Genomic DNA, 21,096 nt, shown 5'->3' with positions numbered 1-21,096 from the left:
AAAGGTGCCATTCAGGTTCCTTTTGGATGTTAGTTCCAACTGAGATGTCTCATTCTTTCTCTGAAACTAAAATGGATAATGATCAATAAGTCATTTTTGAAAGTAACTGTGACAGAGTGGGGCAGTTAGCTACCACCTCTCCAAGAGTTCCCAGCACCTTACCCACATCCTGATTATGGTATAGACTTAGTTGATAAGAGAACCAGTGAGTGTTTGTGTCAGAATTTTACTTTCAGAACCAGGCATAGGAATTTATACATGAACGCCCTGTGCAGAAAGAGGTGGTGTTTGCACACGGCTACACCGATAGGTTATTTTCCACTCTTGCACAGTGACTGGTACAGATTTCTCTCATGAGCTCCTCAGAGATGTAAGACAGGGTGTTGATGATGCTTTATCAAGTAGATGATATGTTTGCTACTGACAACCAAGAAAAATTAAAATATAAGAATAAATTGGAAGGCAGATGCAGATATAAAGTCCCATCTTTAAGGCAGGAATACTTCCTACCATCAAATATTACCCAGAACTCACTGGTTTGGAGGTTGAAGGCACAAAGCATGGTTGAGAAGGCTGAACTCCTGGCCTGTCTCCTCACAAGGTTGGTGAACTCTGGTAAACTCTAGAATAGAAATTTTCTGACCCTTATAACAGGTGCACATATGTGGTGAGTACCTGATGAATGTGTGCTGACCAACAAATAATTAATACTACTTCCTCTTGACTCATGTGTTTGAAATGAAGAACAGTCACTCCAATTGCAGTCTATACTTGTGTGGAGCAGGGAAGTTGGGCAATACACCCATATTTAGTAACACTCTTGAGATAGATGAGGTGGGAGAGATAACAGTCATTCTTTGCCTTTTGGGTGAATCTAAGTTAAAATATTTTTATTGTCTATTTTATAGCTAGTTAATAATTTTTTTGCCCTAGAATATTGAGGGTTCAAGATTTTAAAGTTGGATTTAGAGGAACTAAACTTTCAGTTTGTTCATTGTGATTAGGTAAATAGAGAAAATGGGCGAATACATTGTACTTTCTCTTTTTAACCGTATAATGACTACTCACCACTGAAATTTTGATGAGCATTTTTTTGCTTTATTTCAGAGAAAGACAAGTTAAATTATAATTAAATTGTATATTATTTTGTGTAGATTGTCTTTTCTCTAGTGTTCCTGCTGAAAACAAAGAGGAGATTAAAGATTTTCACAAGTTCAGATTTTTTATCCGTTATTCAAAGTTTGCGGCTGGGTGTGGTGGCTCATATCTGTGATCTTAGCAGTTAGGGAGGCTGAGAGGATCATTTAAGTTCAGGAGTTTGAGACCAGCCTGGCTGACTTGGCAAAACCACATCTCTACTAAAATATAAAAATTAGCCAGGTGTGGTGGCAGGTGCCTGTGGTCCCAGTTCCTCGGGAGGCTGAGGCAGGAGAATTCCTTGAACGCTGGAGGCAGAGGTTGCAGTGAGCTGAGATGATGCCACTGCACTCTTGCCTGGACAGTAGAGCAAGACTCCATCTCAAAACAAAACAAAACCACAAAGTTTGATAGTTTGCTTAACCAGTGGGAGTAGGTGCCTTGATGTGTGTGTAGCTTGTATGATCCAGGAACTGATAAGTTTGCAACATCTCTAAGCTAGAAATTTTAATGAAACCACAACATATTTTCTTTCATAGCAATTCTCTGAGCCAGCATTTCAAGAAGGGCTGGGAAAAAAATGGTGATAAATGACCTTTGAGGTGAACTTTTGATATTTGCATTGCAATTCTTTGGGTTTGCACTTTTAATTTTTAAAATTGCAGGTGATACTTGTGAAAAGTGTCAGTTTCCAGTATGTTCACAGTAGTGGTAGTATGACCCTTAAAAGAAGTAAGTGCATATATTTGCCCATTTTATCAACTGATGTCTTCAGAGTTGGTGTGCCATTTTTGCAGCATGGGTGAGAATTGAGAGTTTTCTAATTACATGAGCTTTTCTTTTCTTTTTTCTTTCTTTTCTTTTCTTTTTTCTTTTCTTTTCTTTTTTTTTTTTTTGAGATATAGTCTTGCTTTGTCACCCAGGCTGGAATGCAATGGTGATCTTGGCTTGTTGCAACCTCTGCCTCCCAGGCTCAAGCAAGATCTCTTGCTTCAGCCTCCTGGGTAGCTGGGATTACAGGTGCCTGCCACCACACCTGATTAGTTTTTGTATTTTTAGTAGAGACTGGGTTTCATCATGTTGGCCAGGCTGGTCTCCAACTCCTGACCTCAAGTAATCTGCCCGTCTTGACCTCCCAAACTGTTGGGATTACAGGCGTGAGCCTCCACGCCCAGCCTAATTACATTAGTTTTTTTCTCGTCTTTTGTTTTTGAGACGGAGTTTCTCTCTTGTTGCCCAGGCTGGAGTGCAGTGGCGTGATCTTGGCTCACTTCAACCTCTGCCTCCTGAGTTCAAGTGATTCTTCTGCCTCAGCCAACCGAGTGAGTAGCTGAGATTACAGGCATGTACCACCACGCCCAGCTAATTTTGTATTTTTAGTAGAGTCGGGGTTTCTCCATGTTTGTCAGGCTGGTCTCAAAACTCCTGACCTCAGGTGATCCACCCGCCTTGGCCTCCCAAAGTGCTGGGATTACAGGCATGAGCCACCACGCCAGGCCTTACATTAGTTTCTTATAGTAAGAAAAAGGTTTCAAAGTTACATATATCTAAGAATACATCTACCTTCATAGGTGAGCTTTTTCCCCAAAAATACGTGTTTTTCTGGTGGTGTCTGTATTTCCATCACTTAAAAAAAATCTAACTTATTAAAAGTAATTTGACTTTTGCTGAAGACTTTCATCATCATCAGTAAAAATTTATGAGACTGCTTCTGTGCATTTGCTTCCTATGGGCCTAGGGGTGCAAAGGAAAGGGGTAGAATCTAAGATTCTGGGGTTAACCAAAATCGAAGGTTTGTAGGCTTCTCTGAATTTAGTTGGAAGAAGGTGGAGAATGTGATTCTGGGTGGTATTGTGCTATCCTCGGGGTAGCCACTGAGCGTGTTCTACCAGTCAGGCTGGGCTGCGCTGTGGTATGGTAGCAAACAACCCCACATCAGCGGAGATTAGCACAACACAAGTATATTTCTTGCTCTTGCAGTTCCCTGTATGTCCCTGGGAGATACGTTAGGTCAGCTGTCCTTCCTGCAGCAACTCAGTCAGCTTCAATCTTGTGGCTCCATCCTCTGTTATCTCTAGCAGCAGGAGGGGAAGAGTTATGGGAGCACTGCTCAGGGGCTTTCCCACCTCAGTGACGGAGAGGTGCTCATCATTGCACACATTTCATTGGTCAGAACGAGTCACGTGGTCCTGCCTATTGCAGAGTAGTGAAGTGCTTTTGTACTCAAGCAGGAGACATTTGTAAGTCCTATTAATGTCTATCACATGTGTCTAAATGAGAATTGGGATCTTGGAGAAGAAATTGGAACTAGAAATGAGAATGTGAAAGATGTCATATACAGGAAAGAAAATGGGTGGAGTGGATTCATAAGGGAAAGCACATAATTACAGGGGGTACAGTTTTCCATGATGGTGTCTCTACATGTATCTTCATTCACAACCCAAGCAATATGCTACCCTAGACTAAAAATATAAGGATAGTTGTAGCCACTGTCAGAAAAGTCAGAAAGTTTCTCTTGGTTCTGTTGTTGATTTGTATGCTATGTGGACATTGTCTGCTTCCAAAAGTATACTTTCACTTGATCATTTTAGGGTTATACAGGCCAATAGGTTAGCAGATCCTTAAATCTTCTTGGTGACAGGTTGTATTGGCCAGAGCTTAGGTGGTAAGCTGGTGAAAATACCTAATTTTTAAATCTCAATGGAATTAGGAGAGAGTTTGTATATCTTCTTACACATATTAAACATTATGAGGACACTGGCTTTCTATTACGTTTTTTCTCAAGAGTGTTCATTACTTGACCTTGACATTGGAATGTATGACCATATTTCTGCTCCTATCCCCAGAATGTCTCCTGAGAAGGAGGCTGCTGGGTCAAATGATGAGCCAGTTTCTGTCTGTTTTACTGCCCTGGTTCTTCGTCTCTGATCTTGCCTTTCCCACTACTGTTCTTCCTTCTCAGCTATTCTTCCAGTTTACTCTTCCCTCCACTGTCGTTTGTTAAGGTTTAAGGTGTGGACTTTGGGAGTAGGCCAACCTCAGTTGGGATCTCATTCCTGTGACCAGCTTTTTGACATTGGACAAATCACTGTCCAAACCTCAGTGTCCTTACCTGTAACATGAGGCTAAATATTTGTAATTTATGCAAAAACACCAGACACGGTACCTGGTATGTTTTTATTGCTCAGTAGATTTTAATTAACCAATAGTATCATTGTCATATTCATTTCAAGGCTCATTTCAAATAATTTTTTCATGATAGCTTTAAAAGTTTTTTATATTTCACCAGGCCTGTGGAGATGATTTACTCCATGGAGCTCAGAAAGCATTTTATATCTCCTCTGACATTTCGTATTCTTTGTGTGTGAATATACTTGCATACATCCCTTAGGGCAGTGGGTATCCTTTCCTCATTGCCGTATCTTCTGCATTGCCTTCATTTAGGTGGTGCAAATGATAGGTACTTAAGGTTGAATGGAGTCAAAATGAGACATAAGGCGAGAGGCCTATTATATATTTATGAGGCAGTCCACCTGGTTGAGTGATTTCTCATAAGCTGGAAATATAACTACCCTTGGAATAGTATTCAGTTACTTCCCTAGTTAGGGTGTGTGTATGTTTCTCAATGTTTATGTAATTGAAACTGTAATGTAACAACATAAAAGTAGATTTAAAGAAATGATAAAAATAATGCAAATGGTATAAAAGACGATCACTATCAGAGGGTAGCAGTTTACCAGAACTCAGAGGAGACCTTAGTGTGATCTTGGTCATTTATACAGCTGAGAAGGTGGCTTTCATATCTTTATGCTCAGCTGCTTCCAAGGTTCACAACTTTAGGATTGGTTCTGCATGTGTAAAGCTATGCCTGGTAAGGCAAAAGAGGGGTATAAATGAATCTCCCCTGAAATTGGAGTCTTGTACCGTGAATGGGTTTACCTGGAGTTGTGCTCATATTGTAGACCCAGCTTGTCTTAATGGAGGTTTCCATTAGTCTTCCTGCCTCTGTTCTCAGGGTACTATAAGAAGCATGAAGATGTATGTGAGCTTTCTCTTTCTTAATCACTTGAGATTGATCACTGTCTTTGAATACTGGACCCTTAAAGATATCCTTTTAAGAAGTCCTTATTTTTTCATTTCTTTAATTCTATGCCAGAAGTGAGTGGAATATTGGGTGTCTGTTTTGTAGATCCATAACACCATAAAATGTTAAAGGATGTACTATGCTGACAAAAGTACTTCCATTTTATATTTAGGGATTATGTGATCTGCCCAAAGTCACCCAGGGAATCAAGAGTCTAGATTTCGGCCGGGCACGGTGGCTCATGCCTATAATCCCAGCACTTTGGGAGGTTGAGGTGGGTGGATCACCTGAGCTCGGGAGTTGGAGACCAGCCCGGCCAACATGGCAAAACCCTATCTCTACTAAAAATAACGAAAATTAGCTGAGCGTGGTGGTGGATGCCTGTAATCCCAGTGACTTGGGAGGCTGAGGCAGGAGAATCACTTGAACCCGGGAGGCGGAGGTTGCGATGAGTGGAGATCATGCCATTGCATTCCAGCCTGGGCAGCAAGAGCGAAACTCCATCTCAAAAAAAAAAAAAAAAAAGAAAAGAAAAGCAAAAAAAAAAAAAAAAGAGTCTACATCTCGTTTCTGCTGCAACACTTGACTTATCAGGTGTTTTTCTGTGCTTGTGCCAGAAAGGTAGGAGTTGGGCTGTATGCACTGGATGTGGATAGATATACCAGCTGTGGGCCTATGCGGAGGCAAAAGGAGGCCACCATGAGGACATTGCTGTCAGCGATTGTGGTAACTACAGAGAGTATGCTGTGCCTTGGTGGTAGCCCAGATGAATATTATGGGACTAGTAGAGTTACGTGAATTGGGGGCTTTGATTTGAAAATCTCTTTAAAGGGAACTGATTGCTAAAACACATTTCCTTGTTTTTGTTGCCTTAATTGGCAAGATAAGGGATTATAGGATTGTGTTCTGCTGAGACACTTTTTCAAAAATTTGCCACTAAGGGAGTTGAATGCATATACAAAAAATTCGTTATAAGAAAATGCATTATAGTTGACATAATTTTCTTTATTTTTAAATTATTTTTTATTTTGTTGAGACAGGGTCTTGCCATCTTGCCCAGGTTGGAGTATACCATCATGGCTTACTGCAGCCTTGAACTCTTGGGCTCAAGCTATTCTGCCACCTTAGCATCCCGAGTACCTGAGATTACAGGGATGTGCCACCACACCCGGCTAATTTTAGTTTTTGTAGAGTTGGGGTCTTGCTATACTGACTAGGCTGGTCTTGAACTCCTGGCCTCAAGCAATCCCCATCCCTCCCTGCTCCCCTTTCCTCAGCCTCTGAAAGTGTTGGGATTATGGGTATGAGCCACCATGCCCAGCCCATATATAAAATAATTTTCCATAGCAAGTAATTTAGATTTGGCTTCAGAAATTTTATTTTTTTAAGATTTAATATTATAAAGTAATTTTTTATTGCAATTCAGTATATGCTCATTGACGAAAAATTGGAAAATACAGAAAAGGACCAAGAAGAAAGTAAAAGTCACTCATAATGGTATCTTCAAAAGATAACCACAATTAATATTTTGGTGTTTTCTATATACTCACAAATTTGCAATTAAGTTGTATATAATGTTTTATAACTGGTTTTTATTTAATATGTTATTCATTTTCCCCTTCTATTCTAAAATAAATGCAGTGTTATTTAAAAATTGCTTTCAATATTTTCATTACAAATTTTCAAACATGCAACAAAGTTAAAATTGATACTGAATACCCATCTCTCCACACCTATATTCTCCCATTCATATTTACCATACTTGCTTTATCACTTACCTGTTCATCTCTTACCCCCTTTATTCATCCATTGATCCATCTTGTTTCTTTTTCCATACATTTCGAAGTAAATTTCAATGCAGTTTATTACATTTAACCAAGCTGGTTTGCTTTCTTAATTGTTTTTGGTTTACACCAGTATACAAAATAATTCGTATTCTCTGAGCATATACAACTGAAAGCCCAGGGAACTTGCGGAGATAATTTTGTTGGGTGTAGTGAAAAAGGACTTCCAGGGATTTAAAAATTTGCCTTGGAATAGAGTTTATTGTATGCATTATTAGCATTTGAGGTAACACAAAATAACCATTAAAAACGATCATCTCCTTTTTACCTGCTGTTTTGCCTAATTCAGAGTCTAGCATGGGAACAAGGACAATCTTTAGAGGGGCTGATACTTTCTGTAGCTTTTCTCACTGTTAGAGACATCAGTGCTTAGTAGGTTGTGAACCTGGATTGACTTGTTGGCAGGAAAAGCACTTCAGAATGGTTTCCTCCAGCCTACCAGTGGGACAGTTGAGTCCTAAATGTGCTGTGGATCCAGGTCTTGTCTTCCCTGGGCAGGGGGTTGAGGGACTGTTGGTCTCTTCTGTAACTTGACTGTTGTTTCTGATGTGGCTAGATTTCCCACTAGATCTTCCTATTTGAATGACAGGTTGTTTCCTTTGTATTGGCAATGGTTGGTGGAGGATGGGGAGCGAGGTGGTGGGATAACCTTGGTGGGCTGAGGAAACTCCTGCTTGTATCTCTCTACTGCCTCCTTTTAAAGTTGCCTCAAGGTGCCTATCTCAAGGGGTGAGGCAAGGTATGGTGACCTCGCTTTATGTACAATTCCCAGCATAGCACCTTGTGTATTTAGGCATTTAGTAAATGTCCCTTGACATGTAGACTGTCCCTGTTAAACCTTCAGAATCCCTGTAGTTGTTCTACTTTGCCAGCTAGCACCTGGTGCCTTTCACAAACATTTCAAGAACACATATCCATTCTTCAAACCTTATAATCTTACTGTGTTTTCGAGTGGCTGGGGCCCTTAAGATAGAGCAGCCTCTGTGTTTTTCCTCCTTTCTTTTCCCATGTTTCACATTCCAGGATGTTTAGTCTCACTATCACGTCAACACCATTTTAAGTGGTAAGATGACTCAACTCTGGCTGGGCACGGTGGCTCATGCCTGTGAATCCCAGCACTTTGGGAGGCTGAGGTGGGTGGATCACCTGAGGTCAAGAGTTCAAGACCAGCCTGACTAATATGGTGAAACCCCCTCTCTACTAAAAATACAAAAATTAGCTGGACATGGTGGTGGGCTCCTGTAGTCCCAGCTACTTGAGAGGCTGAGACAGGAGAATTGCTTGAACCCAGGAATTGGAGGTTGCAGAGAGCCAAGATCGTACTGCTGTACTCCAGCCTGGGTGACAGAGTGAGACTCCATCTCAAAAAAAAACAAAGACTGAACTCTGACACTGGTGACAGCTCTGATATGTTCTTTCTCGTAAACTACCTTGGATAAAGCACCTTCCCAGGAGTGGGTGTCTGTGGAGCCCCAACTTTATATGACCAAGGCAAAATGATCCTGTTTCTTTTCTTTTGTCTTCATCTTTTCTTTTTTGTTCTTTTCCTGAGGGCAGTTGATTCTTGGACATCTCAGGCAGATTATTCTGTTTTTGGATAATCCATAGTTCCTCCATGTTTCCTTCAGGAAGTTTTAGTTCTCCACGACTGAGCTAGCTAGGACCTTAATGTGTTGAAAGGATGTCTGGTTCTTCCTTTACCCCACTCCCTTTTCTCTTTCTTCTTTCAGGAAGAACCCCTCTAATGGTCCTCAGCTGAGGGAGATTTTGCCCTCTCTCCCCTGAGCCAGTGTCTGGATATATTTTTGGTTATTGCACCTGGGGAGAGGTGGGGAAATGCTGTGGCCAGGGATGCTGCTAAACATCTGTAGGACACAGGACAGTACCCCACAACAAAGCATTATCCTGCCCAAAATGTCCGTATTGCCAAGGTGGAGAAACGCTGTTCTACCGATAGAGGTCCTCTGTTGCAAATCTTCCCGTCAATAGCATCCTATAACCTCCATGCCACTATTGCACTCGTCAGTATATCTGACTTGAGTCCTGCATGCTTCAGTTTGCTGCTCTTAAGGGGAAATGGAAATGCACGCTCACCATACTCTGCATATGATCATACTCTCCCAGCTTCGTCTCAGTTCACTTTTAAAATTTATTGTTTTACAGCCTGTTTACTCTTTTTTTTTTTTTTTTAATCTCTCTAGATATTTCCCAGATGCTTCCCATATTATGTTTCTGAAGTTGTAGTGACCTGATCCAGATGCAGCATTCTAGCAGTTTGGTCGCTGATGCAAATGATGAAAGTGGTTACCTTTGGTCTGGGGTTGGACAGAGCGTCGTGGCCAACCATCTGTAAATGACCACTAGGAAAGCAAGAAGCAGTTATGTCTCCTGCTTGTTAGAGGGAGTCATGTGGGAGTAAAACTTTTTCATGTCAGAGAGACCTGGGTACAAATCTTTCTTCTGCCACTTAAGAAAAGTGTGACCTGGGGCCTCAGTTTTCTCAGACATAAAATGGGGTTAAATACTTCATAGGGTTGTCAGTAGTATAAGTGAATGTGTCTGTACTAACGATAAGTAGCACTTGTAAGAAGGGACTTTGTGTTTTACTGTACTGTAGCTGTGATTTCTGTTGGAGAAAATAGTGAGAACTCTGGGAAATATAAAAGTCTAGTTTGAATTTGATGATGGTTTTTCAAATGTTACTGTGCAGAAGAGTTCCTGGGAACTTGTTATACATGTGGGTCCTCAGGTTGCATCCCTGGACATTCTGTTTAGGAAGTTTGGCTGAGTCTGGGAATTTGTCTTTGTCGCAGTAATGCAGTTGTTTCTGATGCAGGTGGTCCACAGATAACATTTGGAGAAATCCTGGCCTTTATGGCAACCAGGTGACCATGTAGGGGGCCCCAAACTTCTCAGGAAACTCCATCTCTGGCTAGTTGTTTTCTGTTTCTCTGGGCTCACTGACAGAGAATAATCTTGCAGAGCTCTTTCAAGCGGGACAAAGCTGTTCTTTGTTCTTGCTTTTAATGACAGCTAGAGATATCTTTTTATTGGATTGTCTCCTTGAACATTATTTTGACTCAGTGTCCTAAGAAGTCTTTTGGGAACCAGCTTAGGAACTCAGGGTAGAGAAATCTTGTTCATTGGCTGAGGGAATTGTGACTTGGGGTGAGGAAGGGCAGATTAGAAGGGGGGTGGTTTTGATTCTCAGTGGCTCTTGGAAGGGTTTGGGAACCAGAAGTGAAACATGGACGGGATTCCTCCTAGCTCTAAACTGAATTCCTTTAGGAATGGGATGAAACGTGACCACATTCCTTCTACTTGTAAATTATTTGTGTCTAGTTTATCTCTTCTTTCATTGAATTATGCCTGGCAATCTATAATATTGACTGCTTTGTGATTTTAAGGAGTTTCTTTTTGCAGCTGTGGTTTGAGGGGTGTGAGGCCGGCTCACTGAGTGGACTCATGATGGCCAGAGCTTGCTAGCTCCTGAAACGAATGTTTGTAATTTCCTGACATAGGGACAAAATAAATGGCCCAGGCCTGCCCATAAATATGCATCAGTGCTTCTGTGTGCTGGAATGCGGGGTTTGCATGTGTTCTCAGAGGTCTCTTTCTGTGGGCCATGCTCCACCCACACCTTTCTGCCGGACATAGTGTCTCGCTGCCAGCTATGGTTTGGCCTCTGCAGTGTGGGCTGTGAATCCAAAATAGTTAAAAAGAAAACCTCGGAAGGAATTTCTCATCATATATTTAATAAATGAAAGTGTGAGGTGGAAATTAAAAGTCCACTGGGGAGTGCAGTTGGAAAATGTAAACTATATGAGATATGCCTTTAAAAGTTTGAACTCCTTGTTGGCAATTTTCTGCCACGAGAACTCCCTTTCAAGTCCTGGCGGTTGAATTTATTGAGTTCAAAGCTGTGAATGTGAATCTTAGATGAAAAATTTGAACCCAGGAGCTAGGTTGTTCTGGGTTGCTAATTTTTCCACTGCCGCATTTAAGATGTCTGTCAAATAAGTCTTAATTTACCTGAGTTTTGTCTGATGATGATGGGCCCCTGAGCCTGTTGACAGGTAGACATTTCTGTGGATTTCATAAAAATAAAACTAAAGTCCATAAAATTCTTTACAAACTGATACAAAAATAAAAGGTAAACATGTAATGGTTAAATGGTAGTGAAAAATGAGAATGTGTTTAACAGAATAGATTTTTAAGTTCCATTTTATTTTATTTATTTTTATGTTTTGAGACAGAGTCTTGCTCTGTTTTCCAGACTGGAGTACAGTGGTATGATCTTGGCTCACTGCAACCTCTGCCTCCCGGATTCAGATGATTCTGGTGCCTCAGCCTCCCAAGTAGCTGGGATTACAGGCGCATGCCACCATACCTGGCTAATTTTTTTTTTTTTTTTTTTTTTTTTTTAGTAGAGATGGGGTTTCACCATGTTGACCAGGCTGGTCTTGAACTCCTGGCTTCAAGCAATCCACCTGCCTCAGCCTCCCAAAGTGCTGGGATTAGAGTTGTGAGTCACCATGCTCAGCCTAAGTTTCCATTTTAACTGGTGGATTCCTTGGAATATGCTTGTTTTAGGGTTGAGAGTGAAGTAAGATAGTAGTTTGGCATGTATGTGTCTTGTAAGTTTAACGTGTGCTGATCCCTAAGGCTAATTCCATGGCATTTAATATTTCCATGGATGTTTTTGTCTAATCACTCATAGCCTTTCCCACTTCTCATGTGTTTTGATGTATAGTTTTTGATGCATAGATTTTAAAAGTTCACGAAAATGTTACTTTAACATTCAAGAGAGAAATGAAGGTGAATGGAAAATGAAACGTTATTTTGTTGGCCCTGTTGGGTCATTTCGGTTGTTGCTGGAGAATGTGAGAGATTGTGATTCAGGTCAGATACTATCGTGAAATCAAATATGAGTTCCAGATACTCTTATAGCCCAAATATTTCCAAGGCTTTGCTGACAGCTTAATTATTTCAAGCAATATTTGATATGGCTGAATACATGTTGTCCAAAGAATTTGGATGTCCTTTTGGGCTCTTTTTTCAGTGTAAGCCTTGCCAGAAATTGTGAAAATCTGCATTAATATAAATGTTAAAATATGGCCAGGCATGGTGGCTCATGCCCGTAATATCAGCACTTTGGGAGGCTGAGGCGGGTGGATCACAAGGTTAGGAGTTCGAGACCAGCCTGACCAACATGATGAAACCCCGTCTCTACCAAAAACACAAAAATTAGCTGCGCACGGTGGCTTGTACGTGTAATCCCAGCTACTCAGGAGGCTGAGGCAGGAGAATCGCATGAACCTGGGAGGCAGAGGTGACAGTGAGCCGAGATCACACCACTGCAATCCAGCCTCAGCGACAGAGTGAGACTCTGACTAAAAAAAAAAAAAAAAAAAAAAGAAAAGTTAAAATACAGGATTACCATTTCCTTTTACAAAGTAAATTATCATGGAATTCCTTGAAGTGGCACTTTTTCATCTGTGGCTTTGACATACAATTTTGTAAAATGGAACAATTTTCCCAGTTTTCCAGGATGGAGTCCAGTTTCTCCTGTGATGGTGTCTTATCTGTAGATAGCCACTTCTTTTTCTTCTTCAGATGTTCTCCTAAAAGGGTGGGACTCCCAAGTTAAGGTTAACAAATAAAAACAGGGAAGAGGTGACATGCTGGTCTCCAGGGCTGTTTGAGAGTTTTCATAGAGAGGCTGCTGCTGGCTTTCTTTTGAAGCTGAGAGCAAACTTCAGTGGTTTTATTAACTCATGTCCACTGAATGGTGTAACCCCCTAAGTATCAGGGTATAAGGAATATAGGATTTTTCTTTTAAACATTGCCTGAAGCCTAAAGTCCCTGAAGTTTCCCCTGCCCCCTGCTACTTTTAGCATTGCCCAAAATATGATGCCACAGCAAAGAATCTGGAGACAGCTGGGAAACTAGCAATTGCATAAGCATGTGGAACTTTTTAAGATGTGCATTGAGGAGTTAGCAAGCCTTAAATGAAAGACACCTTTAGAATACAGTATAGTAATCTCTCTCTGTAACATTTATCTGTATGTTATATATACAGTTCTAAATTTACTCAAACATGTTTAAATATAGTAAACTATTTTAATGTAAAACTATCCTTAAAACATTCAGAGAGTGTCTCTTGAAGCGTTTCATCTGTGGACTCTTGCCAATAGCACTTAGTCACCTAGTGAACGCTGAGACTTCGTGAAGTTACAGTGCTGGTGAGTACGATGTGCCAAGTCCATATTTGATTCGCCAGTGAGGACAAATGCACACACTCTAGTTTAGATCAGATTCAGACAATTTCCTGTTGTGCTTTGTGAGTTATTCTAGTATCATCAGTAAATAATTCCTAACTGAAATCTATTTCTTTTTACTTACTTGGTTTGGGAAGTCATTGACAGGTGAATGATTTTATAAGCAATGTAATGAATTACCAAATACAGCAACTTTTCAAGAGACTTGAAGCTTACAAACTTGACATCGTTTTAGCTTTTATTTGTACCAAAGGTGGGTTATCCCTTTGAAATTATTACACGACACTGAGATAAAGGAGAATTCAAGTGCTTAGTCTTAGGGCTACAGGCAATAGTTTATGGTTCAATAACATGTTGGGATGTTGTACCACAATTAATATAATTATTAGTAGGTTTTAGAAACATGAAAAGTGTTTGGAATCTAATTCTCAATGACAGTAGCACAATTGAAAGTCATAATTATTGTGGCTATAAATGTGAGTCCATCATGTGCACGTGTGTGTGAGTAAAGATTGCAATGGAATATGCAATCATGAAAATAGTTGTGTTTGGGCAATGGGCTTTTTAATACACTTGTTGTCATTGTTGTTTAGTATGGTTTTATTTTTACTTTTTTTTTTTTGAGACTGAGTTTCGTTCTTTTTGCCCAGGCTGGAGTGCAATGGCGCAGTCCTGGCTCACTGCAACCTCTGCCTCCCGGGTTCAAGCGATTCTCCTGCCTCAGCCTCCCAAGTAGCTGGGATTACACCACGCCCGGCTAATTTTTTTGTATTTTCAGTAGAGACAGGATTTTACCATCTTGGCCAGGGTGGTCTCGAACTCCTGACCTCAGGTGATCTGGCCACCTCGGCCTCCCAAAGTGCTGGGATTACAGACGTGAGCCACTGTACCCGGCCAATATGGTTTAATTTTAATGAACAAGTTAACTATTTCTTTTAAGCCTTTACAAGAAAAAGAGTTGGATGGGAAAAATACCTACAAATACTGGATATTTACATACATATTTTTTGGTTTTGTGTAACATTTCTTTATAGGAGGGCAGTACACGTGAATACCCATTTGTAAGATGTGATTGGACGGTTCTTTCCCCCGAAATATCTCTTGAACATAGGAAGCACATCCCCTTCTCGGTTTTTATTGTTCCTTCTCCTGCATCCTCACTCTTCCTTGTTCCTGATGTTGGAGGTTCATTGAACAATAGTGGCAGCCTAAGCCTTTCAAATTGACATCTGGAGCATGCAGAACATATTCCGGTGGATGGGCCAGCGTTGGCAGGGTTTTGGGATGGGTGAAGAGAGAATCAAGGCCATTCTTTATAAAATGGAGTGATGATTATAGTAGAGGTGATTACATATTTAGTTTTAGTACCTAAACGTCTCCTCCTCTGCATTTAACTTCCAATCTATCAGCAAGTCCTGTGGCTCTATGTCCAAATATATTCTCAAATCCAACCACTTTACTTTTCTTCTTCTCTACTTTGTCTATCCTAGCACTTGCTGTTGTTGACTCATGCCCGCACATCTACAGTAACACCCTAAACAACCATTCTGTGCCTACTCTTGCCCTACATACAATCTTATCTACACATAGCAGCCAGAGTGACCTTTGTACAATGTAAGCCAGATTCTGTAATTCTTTTTTTCAAAATCCTTTAAAGTATTCACCTTGGTCTAAGGACTCTCTCTCTGTGTTTAGTCTCCTGCCAACCTGTCCTACCACCTCTTTTCCACCTGCCTCTTAGTTGACAAGCACCAGCCACACTGCCTCTGTCTTTGTCCCTCAACCTCTCCAAACAGATCCCTATCTGAGGCCTTTTGCCCATGCTGCCCTTCATCTTAGAATGCTCAGATCTTTGCATGGCCAGCCCCTTCTCATCAGCCCAGATGTCACCACCTGAGAGAGGCTTCTCTAACCACCATAGCTCAAGTATTGTCCCCACCAATTTTATTTTTGTCATAGCACTTATTGCAATCTGAAATATTCTTATTTGTATTATACTTTTTTTTTTTTTTTTTTTTTTTTTTGAGACAGAGTCTTGCTCTAGAGTGCAGTGGCATGATCATAGCTCACTGCAACCTCCGCCTCCCAGGTTCAAGCAATTCTCCTGCCTCAGCCTCCCGAGTGGCTGGGATTACAGGTGCCCGCCCAGCTAATTTTTTGTATTTTTAGTAGAGATGACGTTTCACTATGTTGGCCAGCCTGGTCTTGAACTCCTGACCTCAGGTGATCTACCTTCCTTGGCCTCCCAAAGTGTTGGGATTGCAGGCGTGAGCCACCACACCCAGCCGTTTATGATGCTTTTAAATCCACATCCCCTCTCACATAAAATGTAAACTCTAGGAAGGCAGATATTTTTGCTCTGAGCTTCCTTTCTACCACCCTAAATAGGATGTGGCACATACTAGAAGCTCAGTGAAATATGTTGGATGAATAAACAAGTACATATTCTTCATTATTGTATAATATGTAAGTTGGAGGTGATCATATAAACTATAAATTGAGGTTCTTTGTAACTCCAAGATGCTATTATTCTTAGTGTGAAGAAGGCATTATTATAATTATTATGCATAATGAGTAGATCATATGTATTTGATAACTTCTTCCCACCCCATTCCCATTTATAGTGGTGGAATTCTTTTCTTTTCCCTTTGAAACAGAGTTTCGCTCTTGTAACCCAGGCTGGAGTGCAATGGCATGATCTTGGCCCACTGCAGCCTCCACCTCCCAGGTTCAAGTGATTCTCCTGCCTCAGCCTCCTGAGCAGCTGGGGTTACAGGTGCCCACCACCACACCCAGCTAATTTTTGGATTTTTAGTAGAGATGGGGTTTTGCCATGTTGGCCAGGCTGGTCTTGAACTCTTGACCTCAGGTGATCTACCCACCTAGGCCTCCAAAAGTGCTGGGATTATAGGTGTAAGCCACTGTGCCCAGCCCGTAGTGGTGGAATTCTTACACTCAGCCATTCATTTTGTTCTTGTTACTCTAACTGGATGGACTTAAGTATTATTTTTGGCAGCTAACAAAGGGCAGCTAATTGACGCATCAGGAGATTGAATCTGAATATTGGACTTTTACAGAGATTGAATCTGAATTTTGGGCTTTTACAGGATTTTTGTTCACGTGCTGTAGCTAGTAGGCTACAGCTTGGAGTCCAAACTGAAGAGCATGGCCACTGACTGGACTTTATTAAATTATGTGCAGAAGAGTTATCTTGGCAGCAAATGAGGCAAATCAGTGGTAGGTAACTGTCTTTTGGTAGTTTTGTTTTGAGACACAGTCTTGCTCTGTTGCCCAGGCTGGAGTGCGGTGGTGCCGTCGTGGCTCACTGCAACCTCAACTTCCTCTGCTCAAACGATCCTCCCACCACAGCCTCCCTAGCTAGGACTACAGGTATGTGCCAGCGTGTCTGGCTAATTTTTAAAAAAATTTTTGTAGGGACTGGGTCTCATTATGTTGCCCAGGTTATGTCTTCTGAGAGCTTAGAGTTCAAGGTAGAAATGTTAGTTACAAAAACTTGACAATGAGGATGTAAAACTAAATACTTCCTATCATTTGAGTAAATGAAAGAGAGAGGAAATAAAGCTCATCTGTGAAAATGTCAGTTTAACAAGTACTTATCAATCTAATCGGCCTAGCTGTAAAAAAAAAAAAAAAAAGTAAATGTGTGACTGTAAGTCATATTGAAACTCAGGCTATCCTAAGCAGCTCTCCGTCTGGTTCTAGTTAGAGATGTGTCATACATCCGGGGACCTGGGCCTCAGGCTGTAAGAGTGTAGTTTCAATTAAAAAAAAAAAAATCAATACTTATAATGATTTTCTTTCTTGTAATATCATACCCGGTAACTTGTATAGGTTGAATTTAGACGTAGTGTTATCAAATTTATTTAATGTGAGTGTGACTGGAGGCTCAACACAAGTTGAATAAAAACAGATGCAATCAGCTGTTTAGCTTTGTTTATATCTTTACCCATAATGTTTGAGGTATCATGTTTTCTGGATTAATAAAATAAATTTCCAGATAAAGTCCAACTTAATTTCAACCATATGTGCTGGAAATAATTCTGAAGTTTAATTATGCCTTTTCCACTAATTTCTACTATGGCAGGAGTTGTCGTCATCTTTCATTTGTAGTGAATTTCTGAAAAATGCACCCAAAAAATAAAATAGTAAACTTACATGTTATGGGATGGAGGGAATGTTGAATCTTCATTTTTGTTTTTATTTTACTTTAATTAATTAATTTATTTTGAGACCGAGTCTCGCTCTGTTGCCCAGGCTGGAGTCCAGTTGCATGACCTTGGCTCACTGTAACCTCTGCCAGCCAAGTTCAAGCTATTCTCCCACCTCTGCCTTCCGAGTAGCTGAGACTACAGGCCTGTACCTCCATGCCCAGCTAATTTTTATTTTTATTTTTTTATTTTTTTAAATAGAGAAAGGGTTTCGCTGTATTGGCCAGGCTGGCCTTGAACTCCTGACCTCAAGTGATCTGCCTACCTCAGCCTCTCAAAGTGTTGGGATTACAGGCATGAGCCACCATGCTCAACTGAATCTTCATTTTTGAATAGCTCAATACACGTAAATTCCTTAATTATGATTCTTTGGAGTGGATCTGCTCCTTCTGGATGCTTGCAGGCAGGCGAGACCCTTCCCAGACTGGCACCTCTTGTCCCTGATGCTGAGGCATCTGCTTTTCCATGCCTCAGGACTCCTTTCCAGTTCCTTCCATAGGGGCCTAAACTCTATTCCCTTGTTAGGAGGTGGATACCTGGCCCCTTTGGGGATAATTTAGGGAAGCTATGCCACCTACATGGTAGCAACTGAAAATGTGGCCCATGGACCAGCAGCATCACATCACCTGGGAGCTGGAGAAATGTAGAACTCACCCCCATCCCATACTAACTAAATGAGCAGCGACGTTTTCGCAGCACACCCAGTTGTCTCCACATCTTTCAATACGACACAGTCCTAACACTTTAGCCCCCAGCCCCAAGACTAAAGGAGGGAACATTCTCCTGATGTCCTGCCAGGCTCCGACTCATGGTATTGTAGGATCTGCAGGTGGCCTCGCTTAGGAGGCAGAGACTGCAGCATGCTGCTGCTTCCACTGGGGCTTAGCAGGTGTTCCATGCCCTTCATGAGGATGTGTCTTTTAATTTTCCTTCTCAGCGATGCTCTCAGGGCCTCCTGGGTTGCCAAGACACCGCTTTTCACTGCACTGGACATTTGTGTTCCTGCAGTTGATATCCTCTTCCTTCGTGGCTCTTATTTTCTGCCGTCATTTCAGACTGTGGCATCATGCCCCTGCTTCTGGGTGAAAGTATGTCAACAGAAGGGGAAGGAAGGCTTCTACCATGCAGAGGGTGATCTTACCTCCTGTTCCGCGGTTGTAACGTAGGGGAGGACCTCAGGTTGTCAGAGGAGACAGGATAAGCAGGAGTTGGATTATAAGTGCAATCAGATCAGATGGAGAGGTGGCATAAAAGTGAGTGGACTTTCTTTTCCTGTGTCCTTGAGTAGGAGAAGTGTTTTAGTTACTTGCTGCATCATGGATGTGGTAGCCAGGGCTGTTTAATTACCTGAGAAGTGGGGCTAATTGTATCTTGAACAATGAATCACTTTCCTGGCATAATTTTCTCTGCGCCCAATCATTACCATATAAAAGTTGTCAGTGCTGGCCCTCAGGAGTGGGATTGGAAGAGGGGGAGTTGATAGGTAGCTGGCAGGAACTGGGGCTGAGTGGGAGCAGAGCTGATCATAGGGAGGTGGGGATGAGCAGGCATTTTCTCAAAAGGTGTAGTGGACCTAGTTCTAGTTTCTGTCCAGGTGTCTGGGATAATCATGTGGATACTATTAACCCCAACAGTCAAAACATTATTAAACACTTCAGTGCCAGACAGGTACATTTATATTATTACGTTTACAGGTATAGTCTCATTTAATAGTTACAGCCCTCCTGTGAGGTAGATGCTATTTTCATTAGCTTTTTATAATTGGGGAATGTGCAGCACAAAGCACACAGGCAGTGTGTCCAAGGTCACATAACTTGGGGTGTGTGACCCCAGACCCTCAGTCATAACCACCAGAGGAAGTAGATTGGGGTGGAATGGGGCGGGGTTTAGAAGTACAGAGTAAACATTTGGAAAGTGTTAGATGTTAAAAAGGATCATTTTAGTAATTGTGTTGAAAAATAGAGTGAAATGAGAATTTTTACAAAAGTCTGGCCATTGTTAATGGAGCGTAGAAAAGCCCCAGCCTCTTTTTGGAGCTGGCGGAGGTCACACTCCCTTGGCTCCTTATTAAGCGATTTCCTCTAAGCCCCAGACAGACCTTCCTAGAATCTGCTTGGGGTGTTGGGTTGGTCGTCAGCAGACCACTTTCCACGTTCCTTCTTTGCCTGCTGTTTCCCCTGTTAAGCTCTGCTAGTGGGGGCACCAGGGGAATTCTGGAAGACTGCAGGAGGGAGAAGGGACACACTTCGTCCTGTTACTGTTCTTGTCAGCTTAGCTTCGGAAAGGGTCTTTCCCTCTGCCAGCAGTAGTTGGTTTCCATTTCCAGTTTCCTTCTACCTCTTGGAGCCAGCCTCCTGGCACCCCCTGAGCTGCTATCCCAGTCCCATGTGGACCTTCAGAAAGGGCTCCTCTTCAGAGATCAGGGTCCCAGCCCTGCTGGTTTCCTCCTAAATGTGTGGATTCTAATAACCCCCACCTCCTCCCTTTGTTTCCTGCAGTCCTACCCCAGGAGTGGTAGCTGCTTCCTACTGCTTTCTGAGTAACTCTATGTTACTCAGTCTTTTCCATTCTCTAGCACCTGTTGAATGAGATCTTCGTATTAAATAGTATCTGTTGTTACATAGTGGTGCTTCCATTTTCCTAATAGCCCCTGACTGATTAATTTCCCCAAACCCTAGAAACCTGGCAGAGGTGTGGCGAGAGAAGCTGATACCCAGGGAGAGAGCCATGGTTCTCAAATCTAAGGATGTGGGTGAATTGCTAGAGAAGCTAATTAAATATGCAGATTTCAGGCCTCCAGTTGTAATAATTGCGATTCAATAGTTGGATATAGGGTTAAGAATCTGCTTTTTAAACAGACATCTTAGGTGTGACTGATGTAGTTATCCTCTTCCTGAGGCTTCGAAAAAATCTGCCCAAATCCAGGGCCTTCCCCTGGGGTTACCTCTTGGCTCTGGAGTTGTTGTACTGGGGCTTAGACACCAACTTTAATTTTTGTTTTTTTTTTAAGAGGGCATGGGCTGTGGATATGCTAATAACCTTTGATCGAAGGCCACCAAGGTTGTATGTTGCCCCTGGAGGCTGAAAATCCAACCCTTGTTTAGCCCACAAGCTCTGATGCAATTAGCTGGGAGAAAAGAGCTTTTCCCCCTAACTGAGTATCGTCCACATGTCAGGCCCTGCACCCCGTTGTGTTCAGTCAGAGGGATTCCTTTTTCTCATTTATGCAAAGCCAACATGCCCATAGCTGCAGAGAGGGAATGGAGTGGAACTGACCTGGAAGCAGGGACTGGCTCTTCTTTTTGCATTTAGAGCCCTTCCCATTTACAGGTGGCTGGAAGTTGGAGCAGTAAGGAATCAGAAGCCACCACCACACCATACATATTCAAACCAGGACACTCGTGCCTTTTGGCCTTGCCAGTGGGTGTATCTGTTTATCTGCGTGAATAGCAATAGACATTTTTTTGTGGAATATTGGCTTCCATTTTGTTGATTTAATCAGTAAAACAAGTGGATTTTGC

At 41.7% G+C, this 21,096-nt stretch overlaps 1 protein-coding gene across 4 annotated transcripts in view; it reads left to right on the top strand.

The window, feature by feature from the left end:
- The window catches only part of LOC105483292 (serine/threonine kinase 39), a 293,955-nt gene that overhangs the window by 33,780 nt on the left and 239,079 nt on the right, over positions 1 to 21,096 (top strand). Inside the window, exon 1 of one of the 4 annotated variants that reach the window (XM_011744081.2) lies at positions 16,553 to 16,583. The exons of the other annotated variants lie outside the window; for them this stretch is intronic. Within the exon in view, the coding sequence (XP_011742383.1) occupies positions 16,568 to 16,583 (16 nt within the window). The 5' untranslated portion in view covers positions 16,553 to 16,567. Of the gene's footprint in view, positions 1 to 16,552; positions 16,584 to 21,096 lie in introns of those variants that run through there. 4 annotated transcript variants of the gene reach the window in all.

This window comes from Macaca nemestrina, chromosome 11 (genome assembly GCF_043159975.1).
Source record: "Macaca nemestrina isolate mMacNem1 chromosome 11, mMacNem.hap1, whole genome shotgun sequence".
Taxonomy (NCBI): Eukaryota; Metazoa; Chordata; class Mammalia; order Primates; family Cercopithecidae; genus Macaca; species Macaca nemestrina.
Note: the sequence above shows the minus strand (reverse complement) of the source record. Positions and strands in the feature narration are given on the sequence as shown.